The sequence below is a fragment of the Convolutriloba macropyga genome, chromosome 5 (assembly GCF_964194025.1).
Source record: "Convolutriloba macropyga chromosome 5, txConMacr16.3, whole genome shotgun sequence".
Classification (NCBI taxonomy): domain Eukaryota; kingdom Metazoa; phylum Xenacoelomorpha; order Acoela; family Convolutidae; genus Convolutriloba; species Convolutriloba macropyga.
In genome coordinates, this window is record NC_134472.1 from 9497074 (window position 1) to 9521460 (window position 24387).

The following is a 24387-nucleotide window of genomic DNA, read 5'->3' on the forward strand; positions in this document are numbered from 1 at the left end:
AAGCAAAATTGACGAAAATTAGGTAAAAAAAAACTGAAGTGAATAAAAACGGATAAAATAACTCTTATTCACAAAAGTTCAAACTTCGATAACTCCCTATAAAAAGAAAAAATTGAAAAAATCTTTTTAATTCATATTCTACACTGCACGGGCTTTTCAATGATGCTACTCACAACTCTCTAGGGTGATTATATCGATCGGCCAAAATTGTCTGTACAAAAAAAAACCCATTTGAGTATATAGTTCCTCACCCCCTAAAGTGGGTCGAAATAATTACCATGATTTTGCGAAAACAAAGAGCAAATCTATATTAAGGTTAGAGTGAATAGTTTTTGAACCCTTTGTTTTCAAATGCACTTACTCACTTTCAAGCCTTGATTTTTTTTAAAAAAAAAACAGTATTACCGGTCAAATCCAGATTAGACGATGCAAAAAATAGACGAAAAACAACCCTGAATCTATTTATTTAAATACCAACTTTTCAGCATGTTCCGCATGTTATTCATTGCGAGATTTAAGTTAATGTACTCTTTTCTTCCTATAATATCTCAAAAATAATAAAAAATTAACCGAAAGGCGCCCAAATATAAATTTCTACTATGAAAAAATTCAAAATACTTAAGCCGATGTTAAATTTGTATACCGTCTCACAAACATTCTGCTGTAAAACTTGATACAATTAGCAAATTAAGATAACAACCGTTGCATAGGATTATATACTAAAGTAAATGTAACAAAAAAACGCACAAAACAATAATTTTGGAAAAGCTCACAAAATCTGACAGAAGAACTCCCATGACAGTCTCCTTTTGTTTTACGAGATTACAATGTTCAAGGCACTATAATTATCAGATGTTACCTGCAAGAACTGTATAGCGTCACTTTCTCCTCATTTTAACATCAAAGAGTCTTCTTTCTAAAAGGATTACGTAGACATAACAAAAAGATACCCAAAATTGAACAGTATAGTAATCTCGAAAATTTTTTATGAAATTAATGGTCAAAGCAATCAGTCACAACGTATAACCAAGCACGAAACGTATTCAAAAACGCTTGAATCAACAAACGTAATTGAGACTTCTAGTTAGTGAGATTGAGTCACATGGTTACAAAAATGAAAGCAAAAACGATACAAATGAATTTTTTTTATTTCGATTTGAAAGTCATCAAAACAAACAGTTGTGAACTCAATTCTCTAACTAGGTTCCGTTATACGTCCTTGGGAAGCAATTGAGACCTATCGTTATTAGGTATATGGCGTATAACAACAAAAAGAAAGACAAACATAGGCAAAAAGAAAAAAAAATCCATAAAATTTTGAGAGATAACTGTGTCTCAGCTCAAAAAGCTTAAACTATATATTAAAAACATTTAAACATTCAGATACCCGTTTTTCATCGTTGTGTGTTTTCTCTTTTTACGAAAATAATTGGTCATAGCCATAGAAATTAATTGGTCATAGCCATAGAAACCACACGCTTAACTCTGAAACCGTACTGAAACCGTAGACTAATCTCGTCGGGCCTCGTTTTTTCAATATAATATGTATCTGTCATTAATTGAGCCCTGAAAAGAAATTCTTGTAAGTAAAAAAAAGTATACATAAAAATCATTTACATAGCGGAAATATTAAAAAAAAAAGAAGTCGCGCCCCAAAAAAATCTAAAAACTTTTTTATCGTAAGGATCAATGGCGAGATCAAGATCAACCCAGATGTTGCTGCGCGTCTAACAAAACACTCATATGTTCCAATGATTGCAAAATAGATCAATTTTTTAACAAAATCTTTCAGTTTGTCAAAAAAAAACGCATTGTAAAATTAATGAGTTTTAATTTGCAAAAAACTGGCAAAATTATAACTCCAGAAGTCCCTCAAACCCAGTGGGTGTACACATAGCTCGATTGTCAGCTTTAAAAGAAAATGGCCTTATTTTTGAGGTTTTTACTTCCAGCAAAATTAAAGCAAGTCGTCTGAAAAACCAAATTTGGTCCAAAATTTGGTCCCAAAAAAATTTTTGAAAAATTGAGCATAGATTCCAGCCAACAAACTCGGATTGAACTCAGCAACCCTCCTCTACCGTTTGAGATACAATTAATAACACTGCAGCTAAAGATTTGAACAAATTTTAGCAAAATTGACGAATATTAGGTAAAAAAAATCCGAAGTGGATAAAAACGGATAAAATAACTCTTATTGGATAAAAACGGATAAAATAACTCTTATTCACAAAAGTTCAAACTTCGATAACTCCCTATAAAAAGTGAAAATTGAAAAAATCTTTTTAATTCCATATTCTACGCTGGACGGGCTTTTTAATGATACTACTCACAACTCTCTACGGTGATTATATCGATCGGCCAAAATTGTCTGTACAACAAAAACCCATTTGAGTATATAGTTCCTCACCCACTAAAATGGGTCGAAATAATTACAATGATTTTGTGAAAACAAAGAACAAATCTATATCAAGGTTAAAGTGAATTGTTTTCGAACCTTTTGTTTTCAAATGCACTTAATCACTTTCAAGCCTGGATTTAAAGAAAAACAGTATTACAGGTCAAATCCAGATAAGACGATGCAAAAAACAGACGAAAAACAACCCTGAAGCTATTTATTTAAAATACCAAATTTCCAGTGAGTTCCGCATGTTGTTCATTGCGAGATTTAATTTGATGTACCCTTTTTTTTCATACAATCCGTCAAAAACTATGAAAAATTGACCGAAAGGCGCTCAAATATAAATTTCAACTATGAAAAAATTTAAAATAGTTAAGCTGATGTTAAATTTGTACACCGTTTCACAAACATTCTGCTGTAAAACTTGATACAATAAATGAATTAATAGGATTTAAAAATCGTTGCATAGGATTATATACTAAAGTAAGTGTAAAAAAACAGGCATAAAAAACAATACTTTTGGAAAAGCTCACAAAATCTGACAGAAGAACTCCCACGACATAGTCTCCTTCTTTTTCGCAGAATATTCATCGTATGTTAAAAAAGAAACATTTATCAAGTGATATCAGATCTCAAAACCGTGTAAGACGTGACCAGGAAATCCTATCGTGAAAGATTTTTCGATTGACAATTGTTTCATCTAAATCCTATTAGCAGTAATTTACATGGTAAGATTTCATAAGAAATCATTAAGAACAATCATTAAGAAAATCATTAAGAACTTCACAATTTTTGTCCATTAAATCCGAAGAGGACAGAAATAATATCATTTACTACGGTCTGACAATCGTCCTCTTAGATCTATTAAGAACATTTTATGGCTACTAGCAAGACGTTTTGTCAGAAATTTGCCTTGCACAAAATAAATCTTAAGGTCCTGCGCAATAATAGTAATTCGGATTGGTCCTATATCTTTGACCGCCTCATACTTTCTATATATGTTGACTTTCTATAATCTTGGCTTTCTATAATCTTGACTTTCTATATATGTTGGACAACTTAGCAACTTTCAATTGAACACATTTTTCTCAGAAAAAAAGTTGAAGTAGATATAGAACGATATTTATATATAACAACAGAGCTTTGACATATTGTAACATCATGAACCAAATTGAACAACATTGAACATATTTTATCTCTTCTTCTACTGATATCCCCGTTTCAACAATTAATTTCTATTAATAAATTATTCAATTTCAAACAAATTAATAATTTCAACTAACTTCTGAACACTGCTTGCTGTTATGGCTAAAATATATTGCAGCGGGATTCAGCAAAAGTTAGCAAAAATCAGCTCTTTTTAGCTATTAACAATTCGTCTTGATCAATTAAAATTACAAAAATTAACACTGACAGTTGGTATATACATTGTCAAGAACGTCTAGCCCAGTCTTGACAATGTATATACCACCTGTCAATGTTAATTTTTGTAATTTTAATTGTTCAAGACGAATTCAGTTATTATTTGGCTGATGAGCATTTGCCAAATGCATGTCATACTCTTCCAAGTCAGAAGTTACGTAGAAACATCCGCTAACTACACATATCAAATGCTCACCACTACAAAACCCGTGCACTGATTTTCTGTGGGCAATCATGTCAGCTAAAAAGTACCGCTCCGAATCGTTGCAAACTTTACAGGCAAATTTTTCAACTAAAAAGTTTTTCGGGGGCGGAACTTCGTGCTTATTTTTCATGTGCATAACTTTTTCAAACGTGTGAATGAAAACCCGTTGCAATTTGTCCTTCTCGCACTGTCTGCATCGGTCGTTCATTCTTTGTTTAGTAGGCGTGTCAATTTTCACACTATATTCGAAATCACATTTATTACATTGTGCCCGATATTTGACATCGTAGCTATAGAACCGGAGTGACTCAACTCGGGTTCCCCCTTCAGTATGAGCAAACCAGTCGAAGTCGTAGGTGTTCAGAACTTGTCTGCAAAGCGTTGATTTATCACCACTCTGATGTTGATGAGGCACTCGATGGTTTAAAATCGTGCAATCAGTACTGACGCAAATTAAATGAGGAAATCGCTTATGTACCAATTCCACATGCATGACCAATTTTTGGGCTGATTGCGTTTGAAAACTCTGATTTTTATCGCAAAACATGCAGTTATAGAGCGTTGCGTCATTTTTTGATTCAATTTTATGCTGCGTTTCGTAATGGGCATCCAATTCGTATCTATAAAGGAACCACATATTAGGACATAAACCGCATTTGGAACGTATATCGGGGTCGTCTTTGTGATAAACATTACAAACTAAGCAGACACGAACAGTTCCATATAGATTAAAAGCTGCCTTGTAGGTATCTTTATCCGCACAAACTCTAGGAGGAATCCGTTCTTGGTTGTCTGTTTGCACGAGAGCGTTTCGTTTTATTATCTGATTTTCAGTAGATATAACTGGCATACTTAAGCCCACAGTTTGACTGTATTTATCTTTCTTAGCGACTTTGAACCAGTTTCTGGTGCTTTCATGATACCTATTAGTTTGCGCATGTCGAGTAACTTCTAAAAACTGATTCCTCGGCGACCTTTCAGCTCTATCGGCCTGAATTAATGGAACATTTTCACGTAGTCCAGGCCCAATTAAAGAACTTTGGTAACCTTATCTATAACTGACAAGTTGTTCTCTCTCCTGTATTACTGCCGATACGTTTATATTTATTGAGGGTTGTTCATTCACACACTGAACATTTGGAGGTCCGCTTCTCGGATAGAAAGACGAAATGTCCCTTGATTGCAAAGGGTTGAAATTGGAACTCTGGGCACGATACGATGGTTCAGTAAACACGAGATCATCAGGGTTAAAATTGGGAGGCGCCGTCAAACCCGTACACCAATTGGAGGACCCAGCCAGGGGCTGAGGGAACTTCGTAGGCAGAAACGGAGGGGCTGAGATGGTTGTGGAACGTATTAACGGCGGCGGTGCAATTTGATCATCACGCATTTCTTGATGAATACTATCAACGCACTGCTCAGGTTGAGAAACTGTGGGATTTATGTAACACTGATCTTGATGACAATTATGAATTATGGGCGGAACTTCAGAAGGAAAAACGTAGTCACAATCTTCAGTTCTAGAACACATTCGATGTGACTTGCACCCTCCATGCTGCAACTTGAAATGATGAATCAAGCGATTCGGATCATGAAAACTCTTCTCATACTTAGTACAGTCAAACTGGCCGTAAACTTTGCATCTGTGTTTTTTCATTAAATGCGATAGCAACTCAGTTATACTGATAAAACCCGACATTTTACAAAACATGCAATAATATACATAACTTATTTCCACGGAAGTTTTGCACTGAAAGCAATGTTTCTGGTTTTTTAAACTTGTGAACGGGTATCGCAAATGACAAATGGTATCACGACTTTCTATATGTTTGGCTGCTTTTTCCAGCGAATCAGAGAGCAGAAGACAATTGCATGAGGCACCGCAGAGGTAATGGCGATCGCAATAGTCGTGAGACAGTTCTCTGTGAACTAAAAATCCTTTCACATTCTGAAACGTTGATTCACAAAACGAACAAACTATATGGGTAATACTCGGCTTCTTTTCGTGCACCCTCCAAATGTGCAAGATTAATTCATCCATAGAAACGAAAGGATCCAAATCTTTTTCACAAAACATGCATAGAGCTAAAAGTTCAACTTTCATTGCCATTTTGCATGTTGTACAAACTTTCCATTCCGGGGCAGTGACGTCATGAAGTTCAATAGATGACATATCAAACTGGTCGCCTTTTTGAGAATCTTTTTCAACTTGAATTCGTTCACGAGGAGCTATTTTCGCAGAGTTCAAATTTGAGGTCTGAAGGTCCTGGTTTGCAAGTTTCATCCCGTCAACATCAACTTGTTCATATTGAACAACTTCCAAAGATGTGAAATTTGAAACTGATTTCAGTTCAGTTTGCCCGGTTGTACCTAGAGGCTCTGAATGGAACATTTCCATATGGAAGTCATATTCGCCGTTAAGAATTCTGTCACCACAAATTTGGCATTGATGTTTAGTGATTAGATGATCCTGTAAAGCTTTTGGGTTATTTTCCACAATCAACTCACTGCACCCTTCGGGGCATTCTATGTGATTAAAACGACACAAATGATAATCATGAAGGTGATTTGCTAACAGTATTGGGTCATTTTGGAACTCGATTCCACAGAATGGACAAACAATTGTTTCATCAGCGCTGCTCACATAACCGTGCTCAGTGACCTGTTAACAACGAGAAACTCAAGCACAGTCTAAAATTAAGTTTTCACGAAAAGAAACAACCTGAGGAACCTATTATTCGCGGGTGAAAAATTAAAAGAGAAACCCCTTCAGGCTTCCTAAATTTAATGAGTTTTAGTTTTTTTTTCAATTTCGTCAAAGCAATACCATTTAAGGAGAGATACAAACATAGCTGGAAGATTGCCAGAAAATAGCCGCAATAGCTTCGTAGATCTGCACATCTTCGTAAAAAACAGTAAAAAAAGACAGACCAAAAAATTAGTCTTTTCATTGAAGGCTGATATTTTATATTTTGATTAAAAATCTGCATAAGTTTTTGCTGCCTCTATTAGCTGCTCTCTAATAACCTTCATTTAGAGTGACACACACCCATTTGACCTTATCTCTTTGAATTAAAGTATATAAGTCAATTTCAAAGTGCGGAAGTCATTTTCTGAGTGAGGTATGTCAAGTGTGACCAAAAATTTAATCACGCAAATGAACAAAAACTCGCTCCACTAAGAGCGAAAAATGACGTCACACGTGCACTTCAGTTGAAATTGCATGAACGAATGAACAAAAAGCACATTTGAAGTGGTTGTGACGTCATGGTCGTAACAAAAATGGTCGTAACAAAAATGGCAAATTTTAACTGCAAAGCAATCGAAGTCACTGAAGTCAATTCCAAGAAGTCAGCTCGTAAGAATCATCGATGGAGACGACGAAATAAAAAAACGTAGCAGGACAAGTCCTGACGTACAATTCAAAGAATTTTCATTGCCTAAACAGAAAACTAGACCTAGCACGAACTATGAATGGATTGGGAAAACCATTTAAAAATCCGATAAAAAAAATCGAAAAAAGAGTAAAAATCAAAACGAAATTGCCGCATGTGAACAAAAAACCACTAGCGAGAAAGCGAACTTTTGTTCAAACACAGTTTTCTTTTTCTCACTTTACGTTAAATTTAGAGCGAAAAAAATTCACGCCGCAAAGCCACTCGCTTTTTCGCTCCACTTCCTGTTTCGGCGTGACCAAAATCACTACTCCAATTTGACTTCAAAAATCATGAAAATGTGTGAACAGATCTTTAAAAAAAGAGCGGCCCAATACAATTCAAATTCTTTGAATTGTAGAAAAACCAAGAGAAGGCCAATAATAGCCCCAGCTATCGCTGTGCGGCTATTAAAAAGCAAAAAGACACCATAATAAGCCCTTGAAAGAACCAGCAATCGTTGAAGCCACATTTTCAATTTTTTAATTTCTCGAGGAAAAACTAATTTTTAATACTTCTCAACACTTTCAATTTTCCCCCTTTTCACATTTCATATACGCAATAAAAACTTGAATCAAATACTAAATGATTTTTTTTAAAACATGAAATCACAATTTTCATTTTTTTTGAAAAACTTTGTGTTTATACAATAGGTACAAGCTTATCAGAAAAAGTATATGCTCCCAGTTCTTCTTCTATAAGTTGCATTTTTTTTAAAACTAAAGTTTTAATATTCTTCCATATGGTTATTTAATATTACAATCTTAATTTGAGAAAAACATTTTTAAAAGAAAAATAGTTTTTTAAAAAGAACTTCTTTCATGTTATTCCATATAATCTTTACAGATACGCTCAAATAAGTTATCTGAAGTCTTACATAACTTTTGGCGGTAAAAGTGCGATAGACGCTATCAAACATAAATTGTAGAGATCAATCCCTCTTGAGATCAAAACTTCAGACTCATCAGCAAAATGGTCGATGAAAAGATTCAAAAATTCAGAAAGAAATTAAAAGGAAATGAGGAGATAAAGGAGTTGGGAGCTGAATTCACAGGAATATCTGAGTCAGAACTCTTAAAAACGTATAGCAGGCGTGACAATGTCAAAATATTTGGATCACCATCAACCAATGATTCAGCTTTAAGGAGACAATGGATTTAATCTACAACTTGCCACAACCATGATTCTGCAAACTGATGAGAAAGAACTTTCTATAGCTCATTGACTGCCGTCACAAGGATCGACTGAGCCGGCGATTGTCAGGTTTACCAGGAGGACAAAGAAATCTGTACCAGTAACAAATAAAAAGTTTCAAGTAATCAACCAACTGTGCATCATGTGAAGAAGTATGAAGATGCTAGCAAAGCAACGCTCAATTGCCTTAAATTATTAAAAAGTGACAATCGGATTACTTCTGCTTGCCTCGAAAACGGCGCTCTTTTCTACATTTGGATGGCAGATGATAAGATATACCGAAATCAAATTGAGAGGAGCAGAATTCCCTGACCTTCATTACTTTAACTCTATGTGTTTCAAGCCAGCATACGTCTCAAACTTATGTTAACAAGATGTAAACACAGCCTTTTCGAGATTGCAAATTCCAAACAACATGGCAATCAATCTATTTCCGCCCTAACTTAGTTGTTGTTCGTGTAAATGTGTGATCTCAAAAAAAAAATACTTCGATTTGGAATCACTAGTTTATAGCTAAGATAGAGCTACCGATATCTATGTATCCGTGAAACCTGGGATATGTATCACCTAACTGAGGAAACCCATGCTTAAAATCTTTTTGATAACATTTTACTCAAATTTTCCAACAAAAAATAGAAAAACGAGTGGTTGCGGTGTAAAAAATCAGATTCTTAATTCAAGAAGCTTCATTGAAAAGCTGGTAGACTGTTTGATAAGGCTCTTATTACTTAACTAGGCTGCAATAAAAGAAAATTACTTTCGACTGTCATATACAACAAACTACGAGAAAACAACTTAACATTCATTGATGAATTAGATATTTTAGAACCTGCAAATTAAACCTGTGTGTCGCAGTTGTTTGCAGAGAACTCAATATTGACATTTTAAAGCAAAAATATTCTACTTTCAAAATACGGAAACTGTATTTATCGAACTGGTTAGAGATGTGTAACCTAAAGTCCGCAAGGGAAACCGAAAACTCCTCTATGTGCCTACGTGTGTCCTCACATGTGTCCTCTATGTGAATCATTTTTTCTTACAGAACCTTTAGAAGCTGATGTCCTAAAAAACAGTCTTTTTCCTATCACAACCACAATTGCTCTTCGTTCAGTGACACTAAAATTTTGAATGACTAAAAAAGTGTTCAGAAGATATCCTAATGAAAAAAAAACAACCTAATGTGTTCCAAATTTCGTTTTCAGTTTCATTAGATTTGTTTTAATCTGTCAACTTCGCCTTTTATATAGGAGAGCAATGACGCCTTAGTTCCTGGGCTTAACTGCTTTATGCCGGTTCTTATGATTTCGCTTTGTGACCGTGAACGTACTTCCGTAAGTTTGTAGAACCAAATCTCAAATCCATTCATTTCAAACAGAGAGTGGGGTCAGAATCTCAGATGTGAAAGTCGTACTTATGTCAAAGGAACTAAAAAAAACTATAGCAGGACAAGCCCTGAATTACAAGTGAAAAATTTTTCAGGGCTAAACAAAAAACTATGCCTAGAGGAAACTAAGGAAAATGGATTTGAAATACCATTCACTAAAAAAATTGATCCAAAAAGCATAAATAGAAGTCGAACTTACCACATGTGAACAAAAAAACCGGCGAGAAAGCAAAGTTTTGGTCCAAAACTTTTCTCACTTAATTTTAAAAGTGATGTTAAACTTCACGCCGCAAAATCACTTCCTTTTTCGCTTCATCTAGTTTTTCCGGTTTCCGCGAGACCAAAATCCCTACTCCAATTTGTCTTCAAAAAAAAAAGAAATGCGAATCGATCTTAAAAAAAGACAGCGCCCCAGAATAATTCAAATTTTATGAATTGTAGTTAAAAAAAGATAGAGCTTAAAAATTAGCCTCTGAGATGCTGACGGCGGCTATTGGTAAAAATATCAATCCCCTAACAGAGTATCTTACGGGTCGATTATAGTTCAAGTGTTTGCAAATCAAAGTCAGACTCCATCTTCGTTCATGAATTTAGAATGGGCATATAGTTCTACACTGATCTTTACACTAATCATTCAAAAATCAGAAGCTTTTTCAGGAGATTTTGAAAAAATATCAAATTTCGCTTATGAAACCTATAAACTCATCCATGTCCTATAAACTTATCTAAACGGTTAGTTGGCGCTTTAAAATTTTGTAGCAAAATTTAATGCCTAAAATAATTCAAAAAAACACCAGAAATCACAAACAGAAGACCACACAAACGGAACGAGCCAAGTCGATGATATTTCTGTCCATAACATCGACCGCAAAGAAACTAGACAATACAGAGAGAACAGGGCTACTCTAAAACTTGATATTATACAGAGAAAAAAACCTTCAGCGCATTATTTTGCATCTTTCTCAACTCATCACCTTTTTCCTGTTTCGGCGTGGCCAAAATACCTACTACAATTTGGCTTCAAAAATAATCAAAATATCTGAATCGATCTTAAGAAAAGACAGCGCCACAATACAATTTAAATTTTTTGAATTGTAGCAAAAAGGAGAGAGCCTTAAAAAGAACCTTTGAGAGGCTGACGGCAGCTATTATTTACAAAAATTTTTCCCCTAACAGAGCATCTTAAGGGTCAATTATAGTTCAATTGTTTTCAGATCAAAGTCAGACCCCATCTTCGTTCATGAATTTAGAATGGACATATAGTTTTATCATTCAAAAATCAAATGTTTTTTTAGGAAATCTCGAAAATTAATTTCAAATTCCGCTTAAGAAACCTATAAACTCATCCATCTCCTATAAACTTATCTTTAGCTCAGAACGGTTAGCTCAGCTCTTTAAAATTTTATACCAAATTTTAGGCCATGAAAACACAAGAATTGAAAAGGGCACTGATCATTGTTTTCTTCAGACATCCAGAATTTTGACTGTTTTTTGCGATATAGTATAAAGTAACATGATCAGAATATGGCCATAGCAAATATACAGATTTGAAATATCATTACTTAATAGTGGGTGGTGACTCACTGTGTTACTATAATACGGGCACCAGCATATCACATGAAAATTTTAAAAAAAATGCGAGCAACCCTGGTAAGAGAGGCAGAATTTATACATACATACATCGTGTAAATATTAGTCAAAAGTGCGACCAATGGAGTGCGACCAAGATACATGTTAACTTTTTTCGCAGAAGCAAAACAAGAATAAATAGCATCAAAATACCTGGTGAGCAAACAGAAACATTTCCACAGAAAAAGTCATTTCGCATGTCTCACATTCATGTTTCCCTGGAGGATAAGACAAAGCACAATATTTACAACTAAACAGGTCCACTTTATTAGACTTGGGCGTGTAGTTTGCCAACAAAGCCAAAGATATTGCTTTCTCTGACGAAAGACCCGTCCATTTTTTGTCTTCTATCAGTTTAGCCACATATTGAAGACTGGTCTCGAAAAATTCCTCTTTCGTCACATGGTCTATGGCAACTTGCTCTTTAAGGGCGTTTAAGAGATGACCAATTCGCTTCTCAGAAGTGATTGAATTCTCCTTCAAGCACCAATTATAAGTATCATCTTTCAAATAGTCTGTTCGTTTTGCCTTCTTACGATTCAAGTAGTAGGTGTTACAACAATCGATAAAATTCTGATCGAAATTTGAGCTTCCCAGAGTGATTGACATTAGCGGTGCCATTTGATTCGTGATCTCAATTTGATCTGGAAATGAGTCAGAATCGTGAAACTGATTGAGGGGATACAGACGTTTCCGGTTTGGCTCGTCCATCGCGAAAACATTGGCAGATCTGAAAAACCATGTCCAAAAACATCGTTACAAACTCCCAAAATGAACTGCTGGCTGAAAAAAATTAATAGCACCTGCGATTAATGCTAAAATAATTCAAAAACTACCAGCAATCACAAACAGCAGACCACACAAACGAAAAAATCATAATCGATGATATTTCTGTCCATCATAGCGACTGCAACGAAACTAGAAAGAGAGAGAGAGAGAGAGAGAGAACAGGAGTACTCTTAAACTTGACACTGTACAGAGAACAAAAACCTTCAGCCCATTATTTTCAATCTTTCTCAACTCATCACCTACAACATAGAAATATTACACGGAAAAATTTTTATTCAAAAGCTTGACTTCATTACGAAAGATTTATCAAAAATGTAAATTGAATGTTTAGGTTTGCAAAACTGCAAAAAGGAGAAATTACACAGATATATCGTTTTCTAAAAAGACCATAGTGCTCTTAGAATTCTTGATTGATATTTTTTACGTAAATATTGTATGAAAATTTTATTATTGTATGCTTGATGAAGCTGTAAAATACAACTTAAAAAAACAGACTATCCTGATCCCAGGAATAACAAGCACTTGGGGAAAATATAAGCATGGTTAAATCTTAAGCGTACAACTGTCGAATAATTAATAAAGGAGAATTTATTATTCCTACCTTCATTTAGGAATATGACAAAACTCAATTAAGATAAATGCCGTCTTTCTTTAATCGTCACTTTGTATTGAGCAGCTATTTAAACTTGTTTGATTTAGGCTCTTATGAGCCTATTTTTCATAATTTCGAGGAAATAGTTGTCCAGTTTTGCCTCAAATTTCTCAATACAACCTAATTATTACGAAATTATTACATAATTGCACAAAAGCGGGCAGATTGTCAAAAAAGTAGTTGCAATAGCTGCGAAGACCTGAAGTCTAAAAATTGCAAAAAACCGAAGATTTTGCATTTTGCAAAAAACTAACTGCTAATTCTTACTAATTTTTATATTTTTATTTAGAAGAAATTGTATAACTTATATGTCGTCTATTAACTGCCCTTAAACAGCCTTCAATTAGAATGACATGAACTCAGTCGACCTTATCATCTTCAATTAAAGCAAGAAAAAGTCTCTTTGAGAGTGTGGCAAGTAATTTGTCAGAGTCAAGTAAGACCAAAAATTTCTCACAAAAATGAATTTCAAAAAATAGCTCAAATAAATTTGAAAAATGAGTCACGCGCGCCATTTAGTCAAATTTCATTAATGAAAGAATGTAAAAAAGCAGATTTAATGTGAGTGTGACGCCTAATAGTCGTGAGAAAAATCTCTACAGAAAAACTTGAGTAGGGAATTAAAATCCAAAGAAATGAATCATCAAAAAACCTGCCTAGGAACATTTTCAGAGAAACTAGTCTGATTGTCAACAGAGCACATAAACCCATAAAAACATCTGGACGGAAAAACAAAATTGAAATAGAGAGCTCTTTTTCCATTTTTGGACGTGAAAGACAATAAATACGGACTATGTGCTGGAATCTTTAAGCACATAATACTATTTAAGATTAAAAAGCACATGAGTTCCTTTATTATTTACATTAACTGACAGAATGCCAACAAACTCTATATAAGCATATAGAGTTGGAAACAAACTCTATATAAGCATGGGAACTATTAGCAGCAAAAACATTAACTGATCAAATTGTGGCGCAATAAAAGGCAGAAAAAATCCGACAACTAAGGGCAAAACTAAAAGAACCACTACACGATTATACTGAAACACATATTAAAAGTAGCAAAATACAATTAAACACCAACTGAAAAAGTTTCAAAGTCTCAATTTGGATTCCAGCCTGTCATCACTGAGATAATATGCCTCGACGAAAAAAGAACAAAAGTGGGTCAATTTGAAAAAAAAAACAGTCGAAAATAATTAGTTGTCAACAGAAAATATAAGGCAGGTTAATCTATGGTTAATAAAAAAACCAATGAGATCTCTCATTACTAAGACTAGGTGATAGTGGTAAAACTACAAAATAGCAACAATATAGTTGAACAAAAATAACTAACAGAGTGTCAAGATCAAACTGCAAACATCAAATGTCTTATTAGAAACCCAATGGAATTTGTCATTAAAGCAATTAATTTAAAATACAACAAAGAAGTCAAAGAAAACAAAGAAGCCAGAACTGATAAGAAACCATTAATTGAGCAGTTAAAAACAAAGCAAATAGGCACCATTAGAACACGTGTATCGCCTTTAGTAGCATTCGCCAAAATGTGAAAACAGCAGTCAAAAATACACATGTGGAAAACGCTCTCAAAAAACGAAAAACGATCAGACCTAAATTTCCCACTGCACTTTAAAAGCAGATAGAAAAAAATGACGCCTTAATACCAATGGCTTTTTTGCTAACTTTCTATCACAATCACTAAACTGGTACATCAATTTTACATCAATTGCCAAGAGAAAGTCAAAATGGGGGAGCAGATAGTTTAAAATATTGTCGGAGGATTCAGGAACCAATAAGAATTAGAAACGTCACTTTATAAGCAGCCAACTGCCTTGTTCAGTTATACTCTGTTTAAAAACTTATTTCGAAAATAAATTGAGAACAAAAAATGTAAAAATACTATTTGACTCCAATAATTTGTGACTCTGAAACAATTATTTTAAAAGAACTTGCCATTCTGATTTTGCTCAATCAGGAACCGACTACCTACCAGACAAACATAGCTGGCAGATTGCCAAAAATAGCCGCAATAGCTTCATAGATCTGCAGTCTAAAAAAAGACAGACCAAAAAAATTATAGTCTTTTCATTCAAGGCTGATAAGTTATATTTTGATTAAAAATCTGTATAAGATTTTGCTACCTCAATTAGCTGCTCTCAAATAGCCTTCAATTAGAGTGGCACACACCCATTTGACCTTATCTCTTTGAATTAAAGTAAACAAAAGTCAATATCAAAGTGAGGAAGTCATTTTTGAGCGTGAGGTAAGTCAAGTGCGACCAAAAAATTAATCAGGCAAATGTACAAAAAAACTCGCTCCACTATGAGCTAAAAATGACGTCACGCACGCACTTCAGTTGAAATTTCTTGAACGAATGAACAAAAAGCAGATTCGAAGTGGTTGTGACGTCATATGGTCGCAACAAAATCTTGACGAAGAAATAAAAAAACCAAGAGAATGCCAATAATCGCTGTGCGGCTATTAAACAGAAATAACAATACACAACGAGAAAAAGGAAGAAGAACCCTAAAAATATATCGGAATGTCAACTTCTCAGTTCTGCACAATTTCTGACATTCAAAATATTGTTCTCAAAATGTTCTGATGGCATTTGCGCAAGTCAGTAATTACTGGCAGAAAAAAGTAAAACCGAAGCAAATAATTTATTTTAAAGACACAGTACTATCGAATAACCTACTGACGCTTAAAAGCTCTTAATTTCTATTATAAGCATAAAATGGTCGAAAACCACCCAAGCGTAGAATTACTGGCTAAATTGTGTGAGAAAAGCTGTTTGTGTCAAAAAAAGGAGTTAAAACAACAAACTGCATTGAGAACACCGCATGATCACAAATAATGCTCGATCAGCTCAAATTTCTCCTCATTGCTCTCTCAAAAACGCAGCTCAACCAGAAACCATTCTCTCTTCGCTCTGCTTGTAAAATTTGTTCATCAATTCGACCTAAAGAGTTAGTTTTCACTTGCGGCGTTTATTTTTACATTATGTATGAAATTCCAAAAAAAATATTGATAGAAAACGCTCCATTATTTTTCTTCGAGTCGTAAATAAAGACAGCGCCCCCAATACAAATCAAAAATCGTTGAAAAATGGAAATCAAGACATGACCAATCATAGATTCGCTCAGCTATCGCAGCCATAAAAAACAAAAAGTGGACATGACATTTACGATTGCAAGATATGAAGTTAAAAAATTAACCTTAATTTTCAAACCGATATGTTTCTTATCATATCGTTTGTTTAAAAAACACACAAACACTTAGACCTATCATTACCGCAGACAGCAGCAAAAATATAGCTTCATACAGCATGTGAACAACGTTGAGTGAGAACAAAAAAACCGTTGCTGTGCGCGAGTATGTGTCTGCTGATGCGAATAAGAGCTTTCGAGTAGCTTCTAAACAACACTCGGTCATCCAAAATTTTTACATTAAATCGAATGAACAAAAAATAAAGTTTAAAACACCACTCAGTATTCAACATTAATAGATATATTAAACATAATCGACTAACGTCGGGCAAATTGCTCTCAAACGACCAGCGAGCGGTTGGCTTCGTCAGTAGCTAGGCACGGTTTAGTGAGGCTAGCTTTAGCTTAATTGAAGGGGCGTAAGTGAGCGCACCGGGGGGGGGGGGCTGATGGGGGTAGCAACAGTGGGGGGGGGGGCAGTGGGGGTCAATTTCTAAGAACCGCTCTTCGTACCATAAGTATAAGTCTCCAAAACAGATTCCGTGAATCGCATACTTGAAGACTAGTGAGCTGAAAGGCTCTAAGAGCACTTAATGCCCGCTGGGCGCTACTTGTTTATCCCGTTTTTGAGGATGAAAAGTCAAATGCGTCCGACGAAAAATTGGTCAAGCGAAAAATAGCATTAAAAAAAGACCGACAGGACTAATATAATTGCTACAAATTCCTAAAAAAACCGATATCTTGCTATATCTCTCAAAAAGTTCCACATGATAGGCGGTTTCTCCTACAAGATTCTAGCACGATTGGCAGTTTCTGCTACACGATTACCGTAAATCTCGCAAGCGCCCTTGCCGAAACCAGCTATCTTGCATGATGGTACAAAATTCTTGCAAAAATGTTGTAAGATTATGCAATTTGGTGTAAGATCTTCGGGAAGTCTAACAAGATAGCCGGGAGAAAACTTAAAGGGAAGACTGAAAAAATCCTCCTTCAAAATAGTCTACAATCAATAGGCGTTCCAAGGGTAGCGCCTACAAATCGGTTAATGAATAAACTGGTCAAAATTAAAAGAGAAAACAAATTTAAATATATAGCATGTTTTTCAACTTTGAGGTCAAACAGTGTCAGAACAAATTCGAGTTCATTTTGAATAATTTTAACAGTTAAAACACCACTCTAGATCAAACTGTTGCTTAGGAGAAGCATTTGCTTAATAGAGGAGTATAAATGCTCAATAGAGTATTTGCTCACAATTTTCCATTTAGAAACTCGACAAAAATTAGTGGATTGCAGAATATGCTCTAATTCGCCAACCGTAACAAACGTTGTTTGTAAAAACTAACTCTAGTTCACTGTTTAGAGCCATGGAATGAAGAAAGAAGTCGGTTCAGAGCTCCTCCAAATACGAGGACAATACCCAGGTCTAGACCTCAACTCATGAAAAGACAATGCTCGACAAAAATGTGCTATGAAAAGACCATACTGGACTCATTTGAGCTATGAAAAGACTTTAGCTGGACTTTAAGGCATTCTGGACTTTAGCTCGACTCAGATTTTTTGCAAAAGACTTTAGCTGGACCCTAAATTTTACAAAAGACTTTGGCTTGACCCAAAGTTTGTGCTGGACTTAAGCTCGACACAATGTTTGCAAACAAAGTCGAGTTAAAGTCTTTTCATGGGTCCATCATTAGTCTTTTCATGGGTCCATCATTAGTCTTTTCATAAGTCTGTTTTTCTGCCATTAACGTTTTGCGTGCAATATTGCATATAACGTAGTCAGCATATGTGATCATGCACCTTTTCCGATTCAAAAGAACCATAAATACCTCAAAAACCTGCATTATTTTTTAAAAAAAAATAGCTAATAATTTTGGTAAGGAAAACAAACTGAATAGCGCCGAAATTTTTTCATGGCTAATGGGACTAGGACCAATATTCTTAAGCTAGCTGGTTTCATTGAATCAAGTAATGTGGTAATATACTCGATCTGAAAAAACTCTTTAACTTAAGAATTGACAAAATTCTTAAGGCTTTTGGCAGATTTCCAACTGATTCTTAAGTTGGACTGCTCTGGTGCAAAACTATATAGACTTGCTCCGGTTCTGCTTCTGTATGTACAGAAGCAGGAAACAAATAAAAAATTTGAATATTGAAAAAAAAACAGACTTATGAAAAGACTAATGGTGGACCCATGAAAAGACCTTAACTCGACTTTGCTGGTTATTAAAAGACTAATGCTGGACCCATGAAAAGACCTTAGCTGGACTTTCTTCGTTATGAAAAGACTTTAGCTCGACCCATGAAAAGATATTAGCTCGACTTTTACTAGGAACCTCGACCGTGTAATTATAGTCAATATTGGCCCCCCCCCTACTAGACTTTTAAAGTCTTTTCATAAGTCGAGGTCTAGGCCTGGGTAGCCATCGATTGTTTCAGCGCTCTTAATCACAATTATCACACAACTTTCCAAAAACAATTTATAATAGAAATCGTTTTTCTTACTTTTAAGTGATTAATTCTAATGGGCGCAAAACTTTACTGAATTTTGATACAGGAATTAACAATAGAATACACTAAGATCACTCAAATTATAGATCATTCCCGACTACGTCTTTATCTGGCATTTTCTTTATTCAATTATTTCTTAACCAACTGTGCATTTTACAGTACTCCATATGATTAAGCATATATGAGCTTAATGCAAATCTGCTTATCAGTCTAGCCTTCGAGTAAATTATCAGATAAATTATAACAAAATATAAAAATAAATTATAAGTATAATATCTGCCATTCGAGTACTCTTCGGATAAATTATCACATCAAAAAAGTGCGCAATACCGTAAAACACTAGTTGCAATATCTGCACACATCTTGCAGTGCACTTTTCGCCACGTGACCACAACTGAACACAGTAACAGTAGACTGAGAAGAAGAACCGTCCATTGCGTTGAGGAGGGACTGTGTTGATATTTGAACTGAAGCGAGGGAAGAAGACGCAATTGCGCTTCGCTGTTTCTTTTCTTTCGAAATATCATCATCGTGCAGTTCTCTTAAACATAATTTTTGAAGGTAATAAATTTAAATTAAACCCTTATTCAAACATATCTTTATGGAATCTCAATTAATTGCGAAGTTATAATCAGTTCAAATAATGAACATAGCCGGCAGATTGCCGGAATAGCTGCGAAAGAATAGACCTGCGTGCCATATAATAGAGATAGAAACAGATACAGATCAAAATTGGAAAAAAAATCGACGCCGCTCAAAAAACTAGGCTAAAAAACATTCAGCGATAAATTATTAAAGCTTGTTGAAATTCATTCCACAGAAGCCTCCTATTAGGAACGTTTACTGCACATAGGAGTTCCTTTGACCTTAAACAAATTCAAATTAAACTTAAGTTTTAAAGTGCAAAAGTCATTGTATTGAGTGAGGTAAGTCACGTATGATCAAAATCTAATGACGCAAATAACCTGAAAACTTTCGCTAAAGCGAGTGAGAAATGACGTCACGCGAGCAAATGCCGTTAGTGAGAGGAAGACGTCATTCAGAAAATTTGACTTTTTCAGCTTTGCTGTGTGAACAAATCTAAAACGAAAAAAAGAGCGTCAGACGACGAAACAAAAAAACATAGCGGGACAATTAAAACTGTAAAAATCAAAAACCGTAAATATCAAAGTGAAATTGCCGCATGTGAACAATAAATCACTAGCGAGAAAGCGAATTTTTGTTCAAACACCGTTTTCTCACTCTAGTTTAAATTTAGAGCGAAAAAATTTCAAGGCGGAAAAACACTCGCTTTTTCGCTCCACTTCCTGTTTCGGCGTGACCAAAAGCACTACTCCAATTTGACTTCAAAAAACATGAAAATGTGTGAACAGATCTTACAAAAAACATAGCCGGAAGAACTCCGGAAACGACTCGAAGGAGAAAACTGCCCATACTTATGACTAAACATCTAGAACAACTAATGTGAACCCTGAACCTCCACAAATGCCATAAAAAATTTTAGGAAGAATAGAAACAGCATTCAAAAACCAAAAACAAATAAATAAAACTAGAAAAATTTAGACTTTTCAATTGTACAGGGAAACATGAAAACGAATAACGTTCCTTTGCAATTAGAGCAATGAAAAGCTTGCAAAAAAGAATGGGCAAGTCATAATAGGCTAAGAAACTAGTCTAAGATTAGAAAAAAAAAGAAAAACTGCAAAAAACTAAGAAAAACGGTTTAAAATTTCTCAATTTTTCTGTCGATTTTCATTAAAAAATGTTTTATACCAAGAAAACTTTAACTAAATTGTATCTGAATGTTCTTTAAATAACAGGCTTCTATTCAAACCTCACTTAAATCATTAAAACAAAAAACACGCAAAAAATCATTGAATTTCGTCTAAAAATCAGCAAAACTGATCAAAAACCTCCAAATTAGCAATAAACTCAAATTAACTCTTTGAAACCTTCAATTCCTATCGAAACAAACCTAAAACTAATACAATATCATAATCAAACATCATTACCATCAAAAATTGCAAAAAAAGCTGCTTTTAAAAGCCGCACGTGAACAAAAAATTTCGCTCGCTTAGAGAAAAATTTTTTACACATCAATTTCTCGATCTCTCAAAAACAGCAGTATGAACAAAAACCACTCTCTTTTCGCTCCGCTCTTCACTTTTGTTCAGCACCAGAATCACTGCAAATTTTTTCACGCGTTTCATTTCCTGCTTCAAAAATCACTCCAATAAAATTGATTAAAACAAGGACTTCTCCAATACTCCTCTTCGAGTCGTAAAAAAGATAGCGCCCCAGTACAATTCAAATTCTTTGAATTGTAAAAAAAAAACAAGAGCACCGGAATATAGCTACGCTCAGCTTACAGCTTCGCAGCTATAAAAATAAAACATTGTCATTTCGACACATCTTAAAATTGCAACCCACACGATTGGGTTTTCATTGCTGCAGTATAATCCTCATGACCAGCCTGATTTTGTAGTTTGGTAGTTAACTTCAGTCTCACCGCTCATTGGATGAGACAAGTTAATCATTCAACATAATTTAGTCAAGCAAGTATTTTATCTGCGTGGAGCTCATCAAGGGATGAAAATTATGGTCGATTGCAGCTTGCTTTAGATTGGGGGTATGCATATCATGCGTATGAATATCAAGTTACAAAAGCATATCATAGACCACTAACAAATTAGGGCTTTTTCTAGTAAACAGTTACTACAAAACTTATTCACATTGCGAGCAATTAAGATCATGCAAAAACTCAAGTAAAAAGGAGAAAAGGGCGCGATACCAAAGGCTAATGATCGGACACAAGGTGATCACACATAAAATGGAATGAAAAAGACCAAAAATAATGTCGACATACTTTGCAATTGAAAAAACAAAAATGTTGTTTGTGTTTTATAGTTTTAAATTACTTTTAAGTTCTCAAAACGATATCCTAGATGTCTTTCAGGTATATCTGCAGTCCTCGAATTGAAGTAAGCAACTCCATGTTGAAAGTGAAGCAAGTCATTTGGTATAAAAAAACTACAACAAGTATACTGATGAAAACATAGCCGGCAGATTGTAGACGAAAGTCGCAAAAGACCTGGCAGACCCCCCGCTAGTTAAAAAAGACCGTTAAAACCAGATGAGATGAAACCCGCTTTCAAATTCCATCCTTTTTCGAATCAAATTCAACAACTAGTGTCTTTCAAACAAAAACTTTCTAATTATGATCTTCGGTGGCCTCCCTTCAATTGCAATAAGAGTTCAAAATCAAATATTAGTATAGTTAAGTGAGTGCAGAAGTCGTTTTAGCTAGCCAGGTGAGTCATTTCTGTACAATTCAATTAAAGAACTCTGTACCAAATGACGTTACGAACCATTTAAGTTGCCGTTTGGATGATGTTACCAAAGCGTTCGCTCGGCATGTGATAAAATTCAAATGGTCCTAACAAAAAAGAGGAAGAAATAAATTCTGAGGACACCTAAATTGACTCCAAGGCGAACTAGATCCAGAAACAAGCCAACTACTCATCAAACTACAAACAACTATTCACTGCATCATACTATTTCATTTGAAACAATAAAGCTAGGAAAAAGTAAAATCATAGCAAAAATTGAGAATATTATCCTGAAAAATCAGCACAATTTGCGATAAAACCAATTGCTTACAACATAACGAGCAGTAGCTTTTATTTTCATGCTATGACTGACATGCCATATACTAGGCAAAATTATAAAAATGCTTTATACCGAGAAACGTGGGGATAACGAAAAACAAAAATATTATTGTCCGGTGAGAGTAAATCTTCACAGACCACGTGATAAATATCTGTTCAATCAGTGAATACCAACACAACCGAAACACACCAAACAAAAATTGAAACACAGAAAGGCAAAAGGCAAATATGGAAAATCCGATGTTTCACTCATTTTTCAGTCAAAACTGGTCTATCCCAAACATTCAAGTGCCCCTTCTTAGTGAAAAAAAGACCTATTGAACAATTTCAAATAAACTATAGTACCAAAACATTTTTTGAAAAAAATACAAAAGTCAAAATTGAGCCAACAATTTCAAAAAGAGACAAAAACCAAAAAAAGACTGAATTAATACATTTTCTCTACAAACCCAAACAAAATTGTTAACCCGATTGAGATCGTAACAATGATGTAAAAAAATGATTGTTTAAACAAAATTCACAAAAAGCGCACTTTATCTATTGTAATCCGTAGTAAAGTGAACTCCAGATTCTCAGTTAGAGGATACATGGACTAATATCATAAGCAAAAGACAGTACATCTGATAAGCCTGACTAGTTAAAACAAAGTTCAAATGTCAAGCATCTAAAAGTGGGCGTTATTTAGGGAGTTATGCCGTTTCAACTTTTGATTTCCTTTTTCGATATCAACTTTGTTTATTTTCAACTGCTTTGCTGAGCAACCAAATGCTGTTGGAAAGAACCTTGAGCAGAAAGAGGGAAGAAGAGAACGAGCCCAGGTAAGTAAAAAAAAATCACGCAAAATGTCAAAAAATCGGAAAATTGGGAAAAACAAAATTTTTGTTTGAATACAAAAAAGTACAATGATAGCAGACTGCTGAAACTGATAAAAAAGCGTCCAAAAGGGCCAAATGACAGGAAACACTAATAGTCTCATACTAAACTTTAGTAGAAGCGTAAAATGAGAATAATATTCCCACAAATGCAAGTAATTGTTAAAGTTGTGAAAGAAACTACTTTCATCGAAACGTTTGACATGAAAAGTAAAACATAACCGACTAACGTCGGGCCAATTGCTCTCAAACGACCGGCGAGCGGTTGGCTTCGTCAGTAGCTAGCCACGGGGGGGGGGTGCATCGGGGGCTGATGGGGTGGGGGGCAACACTGGGTTGTGGGGGCAACAGCGCGGTAGGGGGTGGAGGCAATAGTGGTTGTGGGGGGTCAACAGGGGGGAGGAGGGGGGCAACAGTGGGGGTGGGGGGGGGGTCAATTTCTAAGAACCGCTCTTCGTACGATAATTATAAGTCTCCAAAACAGATTCCCGTGTGAATCGCATACTTGAAGACTAGTGAGCTGAAAGGCTCTAAGAGCACTTAATGCCCACTGGGCGCTACTTGTTTATCCTGTTTTTCAGGACGAAAAGTCAAAAGCGTCAGACGAAAATCGGTCAAGCAAAAAATCGCATAAAAAAGACCGACAGGACTAATATAATTGCTACAAACTTCGTTTGAGAGCAATTAAACACTTTCAAAAGTACCGAAAGTCGAGCAAGGTTTTTTTCGCATATAAGAAAAATTTCACACTTACTATGCTCGCTCACGTAGCATAAAGCATGAATAACAGCCTTCATTTTTCTCTTAAACTTTCTGTTTTGCGCACTAGATTGACCTAAACACTTCTTTTATTCTTTTAAGTATTGACTTGTACGACCTGTTTCGCCAATTTGAAAAATCTATTACAGTAACACATTACATAGCTGACAGATTGCCAGAAATTAGCCTCGTAAGCTTCGTAATTTCTCTTCTTTATTAAATGCTCAGATGTTATATTTAGATTAATAATCTGTATAATTTATT

General features: G+C 34.9%; 2 protein-coding genes across 2 annotated transcripts in view; both read right to left on the reverse strand.

The window, feature by feature from the left end:
• Nucleotides 1-3994: 3994 nt before the first annotated feature.
• LOC142339770 (uncharacterized) lies at nt 3995-12392 on the reverse strand. The gene is made up of 2 exons (XM_075390030.1): nt 11820-12392; nt 3995-6687 (listed from the first exon to the last, which is right to left on the reverse strand). Exons 1-2 carry the CDS (start codon nt 12375-12377, stop codon nt 5074-5076), a joined length of 2172 nt encoding a protein of 723 aa, XP_075246145.1. The 5' UTR covers nt 12378-12392; the 3' UTR covers nt 3995-5073.
• A 6676-nt stretch (nt 12393-19068) lies between these two features.
• Nucleotides 19069-24387, reverse strand: part of LOC142339118 (uncharacterized) — an 88758-nt gene continuing 83439 nt past the window's right edge. Inside the window, exon 18 of the mRNA XM_075388857.1 lies at nt 19069-19365. Within this exon, the coding sequence (XP_075244972.1) occupies nt 19164-19365 (202 nt within the window). The 3' untranslated portion in view covers nt 19069-19163. The remainder of the gene's footprint in view (nt 19366-24387) is intronic.

Coding starts and splice junctions, on each gene's coding strand:
- LOC142339770 (XM_075390030.1), bottom strand. CDS start 12,377: ATGGACGAGCCAAACCGGAAACGTCTGTATCCCCTCAATCAGTTTCAC. Junction 6,688..11,819: donor TGTTTCTGTTTGCTCACCAG/GTATTTTGATGC, acceptor CGTTGTTAACAG/GTCACTGAGCACGGTTATGT.